Source organism: Camelus ferus, chromosome 10 (genome assembly GCF_009834535.1).
Source record: "Camelus ferus isolate YT-003-E chromosome 10, BCGSAC_Cfer_1.0, whole genome shotgun sequence".
Lineage (NCBI taxonomy): Eukaryota > Metazoa > Chordata > Mammalia > Artiodactyla > Camelidae > Camelus > Camelus ferus.
The window spans coordinates 19,826,880-19,842,827 of record NC_045705.1 but is presented as its reverse complement, the minus strand read 5'-3'; the positions used below and the strand labels follow the sequence as shown (position 1 = coordinate 19,842,827).

Genomic DNA, 15,948 nt, shown 5'->3' with positions numbered 1-15,948 from the left:
ATTATATGTGGGTAGAGTTTTGTCTAAAGGCCAGTAAGGATTCTGGAACCAGATTTTGGCCTTTGTAGAACCCAGGGATCATGGTTGGGTGAATGCATGGGCCCCTATTATGTAGTAAGTAGGATTTATTGCATATGACTATGTGCTGCATGCTTCACTCAGTTCACTCATTTCATTCTTCTAATTACCTATGAGGTAGGTACTCAAAGAGGTAAGCCCCTCTCCTGAAGAGGAGATAGGTTCAAGAGACTCCAAGTAACTTGCTCAAGTCACACAGCAAGTGAGAATCAGAACCAGGATTGGATTTTCCTTCTCTCTGCCGTCAAAGCTCATATATGCTCTGAATGGCTGAGGAGTTCCAGGCCACTCAGTGTCCTCCACCTGGGATACTCCCCTTATACAGTCTGTGCCAGTGCTTTTGCTAATAAATAATAAGAGTGAATGCTTATTTAAACTTACTACCACCAGAAACCATTCTAAGCACCTTACAAGTATTGACTTACTTAATGTACATTTAATCTGAAACTCTTGAAGATAAGCAACAAGCTATCACCCCCATTTTACGGAGGAGGAAACTGAGGCCCTTGGAGGTGAATTTGCCCAGTGTGACAGAGTCAGGGACAGAGAGGGTGTTCACATTCAGGTAGTGAGGCCCCAGAATCCATCCTCCGTGCCTCTGCACCCTGCTGCCTCTCCTGATGGTTAAGTGCCATTTTCTTTCCAAAGGTAGCATCTGCCCTAGGTCTTACCAGAGGAACGTCTTTATCCCCCACATGTGTGAAAGAAACCCCATTATCCAATAGTTTTACCCATAATTTTCAATTGAAATCGCTCAGTAGATTGGACGTAATATTTTCACCAGTGAGGACTGTAGGAGCCAACTTAAGCTTTCTCCCGGTCTTAACTGACAGAGCAGCTGTCTTTCAAACTCCAAACTCCTCTAACTTTGCCTTTACCACTCAGTGGGCATGAACTACTTGGGTGAAGAAACGAGGGCAGAGACCTTTCTCCCCATCCATCCAGACCCAGGCAAGCAACTGCTTCCTGGTTGGTGCGTGCTCAGAGATGGTCCCAGGAAGGGTTGGACCCCGTGCTCCCCTAAGGGGACAGAGTAGTGAAGTCCACTGTCACTAAACAGTTTTCCCTTGATTTTGACTTAGAACAGGCAGCTAGCTGAGCCTTCCCTGCTCACTTCCCTTGAGTCCTCTTCCACAAGTTTCCTCTCCCCACACTGCTTGCTGACGTTGGAGCCCCCAATCCCTGACCGTGCCCATTTCATGGGTTAATTCTCACAGCTACTTTGAAAAGGAGTTCTGTGCACCGTGTTTGAAAAATATTCCCATATGCACTATTTTTTTTAGATGCTCTAGTTTCCTTTTCTTTTTGCTCTTTTATTAGGTTTGCATGTCCATTTTTAGCAACTGTGCTACCAATTTAAATGATAATACATATGGCCCACCTCTCACTGTAGCAGGTCAAACTACTCCAGTTGGGAAGCAGTAACTCTGACTTGAGTATTTTAATCAAATGTTGATGATTTGCCAGTGGTGACATTGACCGTGGAGCCTGTTACCAGTAGATTGTCTTTCTTGTGAGAGAAATTTCCTCTGCAACCATGAAGCTTCTGGGGAATCTGGTCAGTGAAAAGTGCAGAGTCTACCATTTAGGTTGGCTTTCAATGTAGACAAATCAGAGGACTGCTCTCACCCAGACACATAAAATCATGATTAATAATGCCTTTTCTTGCATGTGCATTTAGGTACACTTTACATGGTGTACAAGTTTCACTTAAGACACTACTGATACTTCCCATGTAGGTAAGGATGAAGGCATAAAGTCTGAAATGGTTTCCAAGGTGGTGGGCAGTGTTACCAAAGCCAAAGAAAGTCTTGAATTGGACTTGTCTCCAGGGAGGGGCAAAAATCTAGTTTCAAATATTCCTGCAACTTTTGTGCTGACCAAGTGTTTATTAATAGAAGTTGAATCCCCAGTGGGTTTTTTCTTTGGTTAACTGGTGAGCTTGAGAGACATTACAATACCAAGAGATTGACTGTAAAATAATTATTCACCATGGCCTGCTGGGCAGAAATTTCTGAACAGGCAGCCTCCATGGCGCCTTGGAGGGAAGAACGCAGGAAAAAGGTGGCAGCGAAGTTTGGCTGCAGCCTCTGCACACAACCCTTGGTTATCAGGTAGAGGTAAACCCACAGAGGCCTTTCTGTTGGTGTAGGGCAGAGCTATTACAGCAAATGCTGGAAATGTCTTGAACTGATCACAGATGCCAGTTACATCTGCCTTTTTCTTATTTGGCATTTTTTTTTCTTCATCCCATGGGGAAACACTTTTCTTCCACCAACATGCTATTTGCCAGCCAACAACCATCTGGCAGGGGTAACTCCAATCTTAATCAGATTCAATAGTTCTATTTCAGTGGTGACAATAACTTTTCTACCTTGTCCTGCTAAACATAGTAAACATACTTAAAGATGAAAATGTACTTGAGTTACACATGCATTTGAAGAGTGAGGGAGTTCTGGTCCAGATAATAGCTGAGAGCTTTTTTCTTCCTTTCTTTTTGTGCAGAGGTCGAGAACTCCGTAATACTGCAGTCCAGGCCAAAACAAACTCTATATGATCTACTACTGATTTCCTTTTAAGTTCCCCTTTTTGCTAGGACTGACTTCCTTTTATTTTACTCCAACTTGCATTAATCCCAGTTACAGAAGTTTCTTTCCTCTCTCCCTTGCTTCCAACTTCAAACATTTCTTACGTAGGAAACCAGTGCCTTTTTTTTGTTTTGTTTTGTTTAAAGATCTACTTTAAAAAAATATAAAAGACACATGACTTTTGGAATACGTTTTGGCAGCCGGCAATTTCAGAGTTCACTTCCGAACAGACAGAGTTAGACGGGGAGCTGAAATGCCTACGTGACCACTGTGGTTGCTGTGAGCCAAACCACCTGCTTATCTGATCTCCTCTGGGAATGAAGTGGTTGACACCTACAGGGGTTATTTAGTAATTAGATGCTTTATTTGCCAGGGGCCATATATTCCTTGACTGGTGCTGCCTCTTTCCGTGGGTTTTCATGATGAGAGCTGGGAGTTGACCGACTGCCCAAAGAGATCAGAGCTTGAGCATGCTGGGGCCCAGTATTTTTAGCTTGAGTTCACATTTTGTCCCCTCCCGGCAGTAGCTATTGTCATTGCTGTCACTGACTTCCAGTTGAAGGATGGTGCCAGCCAATCCGACTGACGGAGCGGCTAGGGAGCCCCAGCCAACAGAAGGCAGGATATGGTTAAAATTGTGCTTCCATCCCATCGCCAGCCTCAGGAAACCTGTTTGTTTGTGGGGTTTTTTTTTTTTTTTGTCTTTTGGGTTTTTTTTGTCTGTTTGTTTTTGCTTGGGGATTTTCTGAAAGTCTTTCCCCATCAGCCCATCCCACCTTCTCTCTCCTTTTGAGGCTTTGCAAGCTGAGCTGTCAGGACCACTAAAATCAAGAAGATCTCGGCCCATTATTCTTAATCAGCTGAAGGGGGCATTGTTAGGCATCTTGTAAATTTCTGGAGACAGAATAATTCATGATGCTGCCTTGAGCATGTTCTCTTTCATCTCCAGACTCCTGTCTGTATTATGATGATGATGATGATGATGATGATGATGATGATGATGATGTTACTATTACTATTATTTAAATGGTAGTGAGAGGACAAGGCTCAGAGGCCAAATAACGCCAGGAAGCCTTTAAGGGGGCAGGTTAAGGTGGAGGTGGAGGCATCAGGCAAGTCAGCACTAGGCACCTCTCTGAGCCCCAGTCCTCCTCAGATAAACGGGGATCATTATTAACCCTGCCTCACAAAGTTATTGTGAAGCGTATTGGGGATGTGTGAATGTACTGTGCAAAATTTGACAGATTAGAAAAAATTAAAATATATTGTCTGTAGAGTCTTGAAAGAGCCATTATTAGAGCTTCACAACATCCCTATAAAGTTAGACTGATTGAAACTCATATTCCCATTTAACAGATTAAAAAACTGAGGTGCAGAGAGCTGAGCTGATTTGCTCAAGGTTCTAAAACTTACAGAGTAGCACTCTCCAATAGAAACATAATGTACATCATCTATGTAATTTGCTGATAGCCACACTAAAAGAAAAAATATAAAAAACAGGAAATTAATTTTTTTAAAATTCTATTTAACCTAAAAGCCCAAATGTTATTTCAGCATGTGACACTTGCCATAATTTCAAGTGCTCAGTAGCCATGTCTGACTAATGGCTACCACACTGGGCAGTGCGGTATAGATGTTTAGCAGGCACCCATTGGAAAGACACATGTGTAAGACACAGACCCTGTATTTGAGAGAGGTTGCTTTCTGGGGGCCAAGAAAATGTCCTTAAAATTATTTTCCCATTGGGGAACTTCTTTATAGAGACCCATAGGAATCCACTGGACTATTTAAGTCTGTGAGAAAATTCCTGAATCATAAAGTTAGATATTTGGGACTCATTGACTCATGTGTGTAAACTTGTGTCACTCATCTTGCTTCTCAGACCTCTTGAAAATTATGATGCTCTTAGTCTTATGCAAAGATGAAGTAATTTCAGAAAGATCCCACATCCCAATAGGACCTCAGGAAAATTGTCAACTGGGGTTGAGTGATTTTAGTTGGTGAACAATTTTTTAAAAATCAGTGACAAAAATAGAGACCTGCCTGGGGAATACAATGCCTGTTGGCTGAGATTAATGGCAAGATTAATAAATGGATTGCTTGATGAAAAGGCGCAGGAGAACAAAAACCAGTAGAGATTGTGGAGGAGGCCGCTTATTAATGAACTGTCAGCCTAGAGAAAGTTCAAGAAACTCTCCTGTGTTAAATGCAGCAGGCTGGCACTTCTAATAAAAATTGGGGTCCTTCAGGAATTAATTACACTGGCCTTACAGCAAGAATTCGTGGAATTGCGAAACGTAGTGGCACAGACCAGCACCGGCCGCTGCTGCGAACAAGGAAGCTGCAGGAGAAACTAATCACTGCTTTTTTCATTGATATGTAGGATATTGTGGTAGCATAATAGCCAGTCAGACACGGGGATGAATGATGGGGCCCAGATATGCACTGACTAATGAAACTACGCATACTTTGAGTTTGAAGTCACTTCACATTTCATATGTAAAATTCCCTCCTGGAATCTGATTTCCTCCTTATCCTAGGTACCCACCACTGAGGAGTTCCAAATAATTTTCAGAGTGATTATATGAGAGGCAGATGGACTCCGCCATGATTTATCAAGCTAGGCTGAGAGAGAGCACAGTGTTCAGTTATTCCAAGGGGTAAATGCTGTAATTTCCCTCATCCCCCAACAAGTTCTCAGTCTGGTTAGCCTGACAAAACCTTCTCTTAATTAAACTTCGGTGTTGGCCTCTGCCCGATGGATGAAACAGCCCAAAGGAATGTCGTGACAAGGCGGAGGCTGTCCAGAATTGGCGATCTGGCATAGCATATTAGGTATTGAAAGCTGCTTACCTTCTTTCCCTTCTGCGATGAAGGTGGAGGGAAAATGTTCTTCTGTAATGTGTTTAGACCAAGGGTTCCCAGACAAAACCATTAATCTCTTGCGTCTCAAATTTCATAATTAACCATTTCAGTTCAGGACTGAATTTACTCCTAATGGTGCTTGGTTATTTAGACGATATCTGATAATTGACTTATGTGCTAGTTTTCTAGGAAGGAGATAAATAGTAAATAAATAAATAAATAAACAAGTTGGTTAATAAAAATAAAAACATGTAATAAAGATGTTCATGACTTGTACATGCAGAAAACTTTGAGAAGTGTCGTTTCACAGAATAGACATGATAGCTCTTCTATAATGCATTTAGAGAAGTGTTTTAAAACATGTAATAAAGATATTTATCAGAGTTGTAAGTGCAAAGAAAAGGAAAAACAAGGGAGAGTTGGTTGGTTCATATGGTAGTATATTTCTCCTTTGTGGTCTTAATGTAAATGATCAGCCATTGTTTTCCCTCATAGAATATAGAACTGGGTTGGGGCTTTAAAAAAAAACTCCCTTTGACTTATACCAGGATTATAAAATTTACAGAGAATGATTCCTTCAGTTGTGTCTAAAGTTTATCATGCTCTTTTTTTTGCTTGTCACATCCTTGAGTATTAGACCATCCATCACCCATCACTCTTTGACTTTTCAGGCCCTCATAATCCACATGATACTTATCCTTTTGATTAAAACAACTTAATGGCCTTTTCACGAATAATTAATCTGCTGTCTTTTTACTTTCAGCTCCAGGCTTTTAACTTTAATGTTGAGCTATCCAGCCTGTGTTGCCTTTCAGTTTCACTCCCTTTAGCCTCTTCCCTTCAAAGGTTTAATACCTCTTTAGAAACTTCAGTGTTTGCTCTACTAAGACTTTTTTGGTTTTTTGTAAAAAGGCTTCCAAATTACTCTCACATCCTTTCTGCTGTGTGTGAAGTGAATAACTGTGCAGAGATTGGTGATATGAAATGAAAATCATTTCAGACTCATGTATTCTGTCATCCTGGAGAATGTGGAAGCTTTCACTGTAAAGAAAAGTTAAAAGTCCATTGCTCTTTGAAGAAACAATTGCATATATTTTTTTTGTCTTGTGCATTTCTAACTCTGGATGTTTTTCTAACAGCGACAATTTATACCAAATGACCTCCCAGCTTGAATGCATGACCTGGAATCAGATGAACTTAGGAGCCACGTTAAAGGGGTAAGGTCTTCTCTATTCCATTGCCCTTAAATGGTAACTTACACCTGTTTGAACCATTGTAAATGTCCTTATAACGTGTGAAGCGAGTAGTTTTAGAAGCATAAGTGTGGCTTTCTATAGAATTAAGATGCTTTCCTCCCTCCCCTAGTTGGTCAGTTGTGTTCATATTACATTTTCAGGAATATAAATAGGGGATGCTTTTGTCTGGAACAAGGGAGTTGAGAATATTGGGAAAACGTAATCTGGCCTTTCCTTACTGAATGTTTTAGAGTTTTTCTAAAGTTGTGTCCATTCAACTGTACTTAATGTTTATTTTTCGCTAGTGATATGACAGTTGTTAACCATTATTTTATCTTATCACGAAATAATTTGAGTTTACAAAGTCCAGGATCCAAACTCCTATTTGAGAGAAGATGAGTTGGACTATCCAAAGTCAGATGTGCTCATTCCTGGTTGCACCAACAGACTTTTATTACATTTGATACTCGACCAGAATAGGGAGAACACAGCAATCAAACATAGGTAAGGGCAGTTCTCCGCACCTAGAAATGAGAAGAGAATGCAGGTAGAACTTGCTTTAGACAGTAAAAGAACTCACTTCTACTTTCAAATCTGAGGTGATGAGCAGTTGACTGTGGTGCTCACGAAGCACCTGTTGTGTACCTGGTGCTCTTCTAGATCACCACATCTAATCTTCCTGACAGCATTATGATGCCTAGGAACTGTTATTCTGTTTTCCAAATAAGTAAGTCAAGCTCAGAGAATTAAGTATCTTCCCAGGTTCACACCATACTACGTTATAGAGCCGAGATTCTAAGACCTGATCTGATTCCAGTCCCCCATATTGCCTTCCACCCCACCATCAGCCCTGGGGGCTTCGAGGCCTCAGTTTAGTGCTCTTGCCTAGACAGCTGGCTTCATGTCTCTGTGTATTTGGTGGCTTCTCATTGGATTCTGGGATCTGGGGGGCTTGCTAGAGCCATGCATGCTCCAGTCCCCACTGCCCACCTCTTCTTCTCTTCTAGAGTTGCTGCTGGGAGCTCCAGCTCAGTGAAATGGACAGAAGGGCAGAGCAAGTGAGTGGACAATGCGATGATGGCAGAGCAAATGACGTAGGCGTTGTTGACTGGTATCTGGGGTGATGCAGGAGTTAGGACTGACAGTGGGTAATCAGGGTAGCTGTTGGTGCACAGGGATGGGAAGAATCTATCCATTTCTTTCTCTGTCTCTCTCCGCCTCTTCTTGTTTATTGTAGACAAACCATGGGTAAAAATGGAGGTGGTGACATTTCTCATCAACATGCTCCTGGAAAACAATTTTAAAAATGATGCAGTAGGAACCGTGCTCATTTCCTGGCAAATGTTTCAAAAAACACTAAATTTGTGGCATTACACATATTCCTGTTAGATCAGTCAAATCTTTATCATACTTGATTTTTCTTTATTTACCTTAAAATCTCTCAGGGAAAACTTAATTTTTACCCCAAGTGAGACTTTCTGCAAAGACTTTTTGTTTTCATTCCTAAACATCTGTTTCCCCAGCCTTATAGCATCTACTCTGGGGTGTTTCTGTTAACTGTTCCTTTTGATTTTATTTTCTCTGCTTCAACAGCAGAACCAGCCTCCTTCGTCTCATCCTTCTTTTTTTGTTGTTGTTGGCTCAGTCCTGTTTTTTGGATCATCCTTCAGTGATCAGCAGAATTGTTTTCCATCTACTAAGACTCACTATTAGATCCTTCTCTCCACCCACAGCCTCTAACTTTTCTGCTATTTTAACCAAATCTCCACTTCCTTTCTTTCTCTAGACCCAAGAGTAAAAAGCCTACTGTTGATTTGAATTTTTTCTCTCCCCACTTCCATCCAAGGGGCTGCTGACAGTTTCAGCATTGTGTGTTTCCACTGACTCTCCATGCTTCCCACCCTTTCTTCCTGGGCCCCATCAATTTTATTCTCTCTTCTCTACTCGGAATTCAGGAACTCTCCCCAAACTATGTGCCAAGAATAGATAGAACATGATTGTGAAGTGAGCAGTGCATTTTAATTTTTTAAATTTCTTCATGCTGGAGTACAGGGTTGGTTTATTTGCTTTTTTCAAACATTTCAGATAAGGAACCTTGGCATGTATTTGAATCTAGGTCTTTACATAGGTGAGATAATTTTGATATCTCTTAAGGTCTTCAGACACATGCTATTAGTCACTTGCTAAGGGGTCAGAAGCTATATTATTAAGGATGAAGCACGAAGTGTGAATAATTTGTTTTGTTCAATCCTGTATAAGAAAAAAAAAAACACCTAGAAGAGCTCTTGTTGGTCTGGTGCTTACATTGTAGAAACGGGTTTCTGAAGTCAAAATGGATTTCTTGAATACGTTATTCAGAGAGCTGTATAAAAAGCATCAAATGACTCCAATAGTTAGTCTTGCAGAAGAGTAACTCTTAGGAGGACGAAAACAACACTTGTCTGATTTACTAACATTTTGTCTCACACTGGATTTTTATCCTTTTAGCACATACTGCAAATCGAATAACGTTTGCTTCCATTTGTGAACTGAGCATTTATCTAAAGCTGGATGCTAACATTATTGGGCTCTGTGTGAAGGGCTTTGTATGTGTTTCCTCTTTGATCTCTGGACAATCCTAGGATAGTATGGTCACACCCATCTTTCAGATGAGGAGGCTTGAGAGATCAACCCACCTAACCAAGTTCAGTTAGTGAGTAAGTGGCAGAGCCACGTTGGAGCCCACTTCTGTCTGAGTCCAGGATCTGGGCCCTAGATTTAGAGTTTCTTAAACTTTAAGTATCTTTTACACTTGAGATCCAATATACACACATGCATACACAGTTTCCACAAAACAATACTTACCCTTACTACATGCTGTGCCTACTGATGTTTTCTACTTTATTCGATTAAAAAAATCCTGATTGTAATGTGTGGATTGATTTTACAACTCACTAATGTATCGTCAGCCACAGTTTGCCTCTCTTTTAGCCATTAAAAGTAAGCATCTCCTTAGCTCTTTCCTCCAAGCCCACAAATAGCTGAAAACTGGATTCAGTTGAACCTGTTATCCCAGTAGAAAGTGATTTTTTCCCCAGGGAGGATATAATCTGGGTAGTTCTCTTTCCTCTCTGTGATACCAAATTTACTTTCCTTTGCCATGGTATGAAAACACTGTTAACATGGAAAATACATTGGAGGAAAGATTTCATGAAGACATAGAGAAATAACTATTTTTGCACTAACCTATAGCTAGTATCTTGGCACTATTTGAAATGAATGGAAAGAAAAATCATGGTGACAAGGTAGATCTGTAACAGTAAAACTGGAGGTGTGAGTCATGTTTTGGAGAAAAATAATATAACTTCTAAATTGCTCATCAAAGAGAGGCATTATCATGTTTTTATTAAAAGATCATGTACCTCAGACTAACAGCCACAAAATACTTGTTCTTGTCTTCTTTCCTGGGAAATTTTATTTTTTTTAAAAAAGGGTAAGTTTGTTTCCTTGTGTCCTAAGCGTGTCCACAGACACATCTTTCCTTAGACGTTGGGGAGCAGTGTGGTTATTCTGGGAGGTGGGAGGATGTTAGGGAGAGCTTGGGCAAGAAAACATGATACGGTGGGGAGGAAGGAGTCTTGCCACTGATCTGCTCCTCCCTCCTCCTTCTCCCTTTACTCATTTTCTCATCTCTGCGTGCCCCGGAGGATCAGAGCTACTTTTATGACCTTGAATGGAAGAACATTGCATTTCACTTTAAGTCAAAGAGAAGGTTCTTTATGAAACCACTTTCTTAACTCTGACCCTTTTCCTCACCCACCAACAAATGAAATTAAATTTTCTAAGTGGGTCACTGGGAGAAAAAATTGCCAGGGACTCTTTCTAAGCACTGGTCCACCTTTAGGAATAATTCTGTGTATGGCGCCCCACGTTGTTGTCTGCTTTCTATTTCTTTAGAAACATTTTCTGTGTGTTTCTAATGCCTGCTGATTTCCTAACGCTGCTCCCAAGCCCGGCAACCCTGTCAGCCTCTGTTTTGTCTCTTCTGAAGAAAATATCCTGCAAAATGGAGAAACACATCAACCTTGACTGTGGTCCAAGTTACTAAAACAAGGAAGAAGTTATTCTCTGGGGACTTGGGTAGGGGGAGTGGGAAATAGAACACAATAGAAATGTGAAAGGAGTGCTGAGCAAAATGAATGTCCCTTTGCTGGTCCAAGAAACTCAGAATGTTGGGAACACGTAGTATTTGACCTGAGGATGCTTGAAAGGAAAAAAGCGAAAGGCTCAGGATGAGTGATGTACGGTGAAAACAAAGCTGCGTGTTTTGGTAGGGCCAAGGCTGTTCGAATCTGGAGAAAATCCCCACTAGACATGGTCTCATCCCTGAGAACCTGTGCCAGAAGAGATAGCTGTCTTCACTGGCTGGGAGTTCCAGCACGCAGCCCGGCACCTTCCCTCTCCAGCTCGTGAACAGAAGGTATTCGTCCGAGAGATTTACTTCTTGAAAATGGACAGCCTGCTTTTAAGTGGCTCTTGGAGCTTGTGATGCAAACACAAAGGTGGAGAGAAGCAGCTCTGGGAATATCAGCATTCCCGAGGGTACTCCTCCACCTCAATCCCAGGATAAAGCTGTTAATTTCTCCTTTTATATGGTTACAATTATGTGTTGTAACTGCTTGGGACTTGGCTAGGCTCTGTTGGCCATACTTAACCAGAAGAAAGCATGGGGCTCTCCTGGATCTGCAGGACAGAGATGGGCACTCTGATTTAGAACTGTGCACCGTTCCTCTCAATGTGAACTAATTCAACGGCTTCCTTGCTTTCGATTCTCACGTCCCTGCAGCTACTTTCCCCTCCCTGTTGTTAGTCCTTCCCTCTTTATCTCTTTGGGCATATATTCAATTAACTTACTTAATTTCTTCGTTATGTGATTAATATGTGTAAATTATAGAACAGTTGGAAAATACAACTTTATAGGAGGAAATTAACACTCCCCCCAGTAGCCCAGAGGACACGACTATTAATACTATGTTGCATACACTTGCAGACCTTTTTCCATGCATACATATACATTTGTGTCCTTTTCTTTCTTATACCAAATGATTGGCTTCTGCTTAGATCTGTTTCAGCAAATGTCTATTCGTAGGCCTTTGTGGAGTTCTGTGTTTTGACTCTCAGGAGAGCATTTTTGAAAATATTCTCAAACTCAAAAAAATACATAACGGAGGAAGGGTATACAGCTCAGTGGTAGAGCGCATGCTTAGCATGCATGAGATCCTAGGTTCAATCCCCAGTACCTCCAGTGAAAGTAAATAAACAAACCTAATTCCTCCCACCAAAAGCTTTAAAAAATTTAAAAAAAATATTTCACTTAAAAAGTCTACAAAGACTTATCATCTCCACACTCTGTTTCTCATTATTCTGTTTTAAAACAAGGAATTAGTTTACCTCATAAAGGGGAGGAAAAATGACAGGTTGCTTCAGATCAGAAGAAAGAAGCTAAGCAGAAAAGATAGAAAGGGAAGGTGGTGATGAAGGAGCCATGCTGGAAATGAGCATGGTGGAGTCAGTGCAGGGAGGTGAAGTGGGATTAATGAGGGCTCCAATCTGTTAATAAAAGTGTGTGTGTGTGTGTAGGGCAAGAAGGTATAACAGATGAGTGGGGGATATCTTTCATGACTTCACGGAGTCTTTTGGACCTGTCCCGTCTATGATCCCATCTTGGGCCCTTCTGAGACCCTCTACTGACTGTTTATCCTTCTCCCTGTCATCTACCCAAGGAAAATTCATAACCTTGAGCTAGGAAAACATTGATATAGAAGCTGCGCTCCTCACAAGTCATCCAAATAATACTTCTCTCAAATGAGGGGCTACTGCCTGTTTTAGTAGGTTTTTTTTTTCCTATTAAAAGCTAACAAGTTCTTTTATTTTAGTTTTATTTCTAACTCTTCATTTTCAAAGTAAAGCCACAGATGTAGTGTTCTTAGGGCTTAGATAGTGACTTTATCAAAATGAAAACAGCTTTTTTCCCTTTGATTATAAAAGTAACACAGGCTTATTATATATTGAAAAAATTCAGACAGTACCAAAACACTATAAAGGAAAAAAGAAAAGCGATCAGTTATCTCACCACACAGAGATAACTAGTTTTTAAACATATTGGGGTATATTTGTATCTGTAGAGAAGAAGTTCTAGAAACATTTACTGAACTATTAACTATAGTTGCCTATGGAAAGACTAGAAGGAAAGGACAAAAGCTTAATAGAGATGGGTTTAAGAGATCATAGGAGGAGATAAACTGGAAGCATTGTGTTGAGACAACACACTTTCATGGAGTTTTGCCACAAAAGGGAACAAAGAAATGAGGTTCTAGTTCAGTGGGGAGAAAGGGTCAGGAGAAGGTGGGTTTTATTGTTTTGATGTACTTAATTAATATTTAGGTAGAAATACCTGCATGTTTGTTTGCTGATGAGAATGATCAAGAAGAGAGGAAAAAAATTAATGATGAGAGGGGATAGAATTGCTGAAACAAGGACCTTGAGAGACAAAGGACTCCATGGGCAACTGGAGACTGGTTAGCTAGGAACTGGGATAGTTCGCCCAGTAAGAATATTGATGTACAAGGGTTGTTTCTAAGGATATTAACCTTTTGCTTGCCATATGTACTGCAGATGTATTCTCTGGTTTGTGTTTTAATCTTACTGATTTTTTTTCTGCCAGAAATTTTTATTTTTGTAGTAAGAATTATCAGTTTATGTTTCATAGTTTAAAGTTTTTGGCTTTTCTATTATACCTAGAAAGATTTTTCCTATCTCAAGATTTTTTTTAATTCACTTATTGGTGTATTTTGGTATATTTTTGATTGACTTCTTACATTTAAACATTGAATTCATTCTGAATTTTTTTTGGCAATTGGATTCCACCTTGATTTTCTTCTAGATGTCTAGCTAGTATCCCCAAGCTATTTTGAACAATCCATCCTTTCCTCATTGACTTCACACATTACCTTTATCAATCCTTGGACCCTATCAAATTCCTTGGATTCATTTCTAGACTCTTTATTCTTTTCTTTTGATGGGTCTGACTCTTTGCCAAGTATCAGACTATCTTCTTTGCTGTAACTTTATAGTCTGTTTAAATATCTGATAGGAATGTTCCCTAACATTGTACTTCTTTTTTCAAACTATTTCTGGCTATTGTCTCTTATTTATTCTTCAAGATGAACTTTAGATTCATTTTGTGAATTTCAAAGAAAGTTTTTATCAATATGGGCTCATTAACTGTGACAAATACACTGTGTTAATGTGAGATGTTAATAGAGGAAATGGTACAGAGTATGTGGCAACTGTCTTACTGTCTTTAGAAAGTTTTCTGCAGATCTAGAACCTTTCTAAAATAATAAGTTTATTTTAAAAAATGCTTAATTGGAATTTTTAATGAATTGCATCAGGTTTAAAAATTAATTTTGGAGAAGACTGACTTTTGAAAATTTGTTAATTCTTTCTTTAAGAACATGGATGGTATTTCTCAACTTTTTTCCAAGTCTTGTGTTTTATGTCAGATGTCCCTATTTTGAATTTCCTTCCTTTCAGGATTTTTAACACTAATGCCTCTGGCTTCAAAGTCTCTTTGAGAATGAGTGTAATTCCTTTGAATATATTACACAATTTTTCCTTTTCTTCACCTTGAAATACTTTGTAGTGTCAGCTTGGAAGGTGGTCCCTGTGGAAGAGGTGATTGTGCATGTGGCCATCACACTTGCAGACCTCCACTTCAACTGGAGGAGCAGGAAAGGGCTTAGTCTTAAGAGCCCTATGCAGGATGCCAGGGTTTCAGGGAGGGCTTTTTTATGTCATTCAGCATGGTTGAGTAAACCTTTTCAATTTCAAGAGTGTGTGAGCAAGCTGGGTGGGAGCCTTTGAGAACTCAGGCTGAAAAGCTCCTGCTCATTTTTCCTGTGTAGGGTTTTTTGTCTATGTGGATTTGTCTTGGGGTGAGACTCACAACAGTCTCTTGCCATAGAGCTACGGCATGGAGAATACAGAACTGCAGAACCCAGTGAGTTAGATGAAATTGAGATTCTGATGAACTAGCACCTATCTCAACACCAGACACATGTAAGGGGAGCTCCAGATATTCTTGCATGGTCTGATGAGGTGGTCTTTGAGAATGTTCCTGTTTGTATGTGTTGAAGTAGGAAGGAAAGTCATGCCTTAAAATATTGTTCCTAGCAGTAGGGGCCAGTAAGCATTGTGGGGTTTTTTTTTGGGGGGGGGGGGAGTGCTGTATTCTCCCCAAACTGTCTTGGGAAAGTAGATTTAAAACTTCTTTTAATTCTGTTCTGAGTGTAAAATAAAAGAAAAAAAAGTCAGTTGGAGGAGGTTTGTGTACCATTTCGAATGCTGAGGAAAGCCTGATGGTTCCTAATGGCTGATTTATACAAGCGTCGTTATCAGGCTATTAACCACTCAGCCTGTATTCCCGATTAAATAGTGGCCAACGGCTAGGATGCTTGGAAGTGAAGACATATGAGCTGTGACTATAAAAAACTTTCAAACGAGGAATACAAACAAGTTTTAGTAATAATGGTTAGCATGGTTGGAACAAGTGGGAATCTTCCAAAAGGGATCTTTCACAGTGCTTATTTATAACTATCATGTTTTGATATATTTGCTGAAAAAGAAATCTAATTACCTTTAGATAACTGTTATGTATTAATCAGGATTCTTTCTGTAGCAAGTAACAGAACCCCAGTTATAACTGGCATAGATCAAAAGGAGAATTTAAATTTAGCAGCTTATTGTATGTATTTTAAAACCCCTTGTCTGGCTGAGACAGTGTCATTAGAACACTGTTTCATTGTCTCTTGTCTCTGCTCTCCTCTGTGTTGGCTGCCTTCTCAGACAGGCTCTCTCCACTGTGGCAAAAAGAGCTCTGTTTTTTGGCACTTACAGCTTTACAAGAAGACTGCCTCCCTGTTGGTTCTTCTCCATCAGAAGACCCAAGGAGGGCTCTGATTGGCCTGGATTGGGTCGTGTGGCTAGAGAATGCAGTGATCTGATTGGCTAGGCATGTACTTACCCCTGGAGCCTGAGGGTGGGATTAAAAAGGATTGGTTCCCTGAAAGGGAAAGAAGACTGCATTACCAGAGGAAGGTTGGGGTTGAGGGGAATATACTCAATAGAGAATTTAAAAAATC

At 40.2% G+C, this 15,948-nt stretch overlaps 1 protein-coding gene across 4 annotated transcripts in view; it reads left to right on the top strand.

Annotated features, from left to right (window-relative positions):
* The window catches only part of WT1 (WT1 transcription factor), a 46,113-nt gene that overhangs the window by 10,143 nt on the left and 20,022 nt on the right, over nt 1-15,948 (top strand). For 3 of the 4 annotated variants that reach the window (XM_032488410.1, XM_032488412.1, XM_032488411.1), the window contains exons 4-5: nt 6,671-6,748; nt 7,774-7,824. In XM_032488410.1, the coding sequence (XP_032344301.1) occupies nt 6,671-6,748; nt 7,774-7,824 (129 nt within the window). The remainder of the gene's footprint in view (nt 1-6,670; nt 6,749-7,773; nt 7,825-15,948) is intronic. The other variant, XM_014568115.2, reaches the window with a different exon arrangement.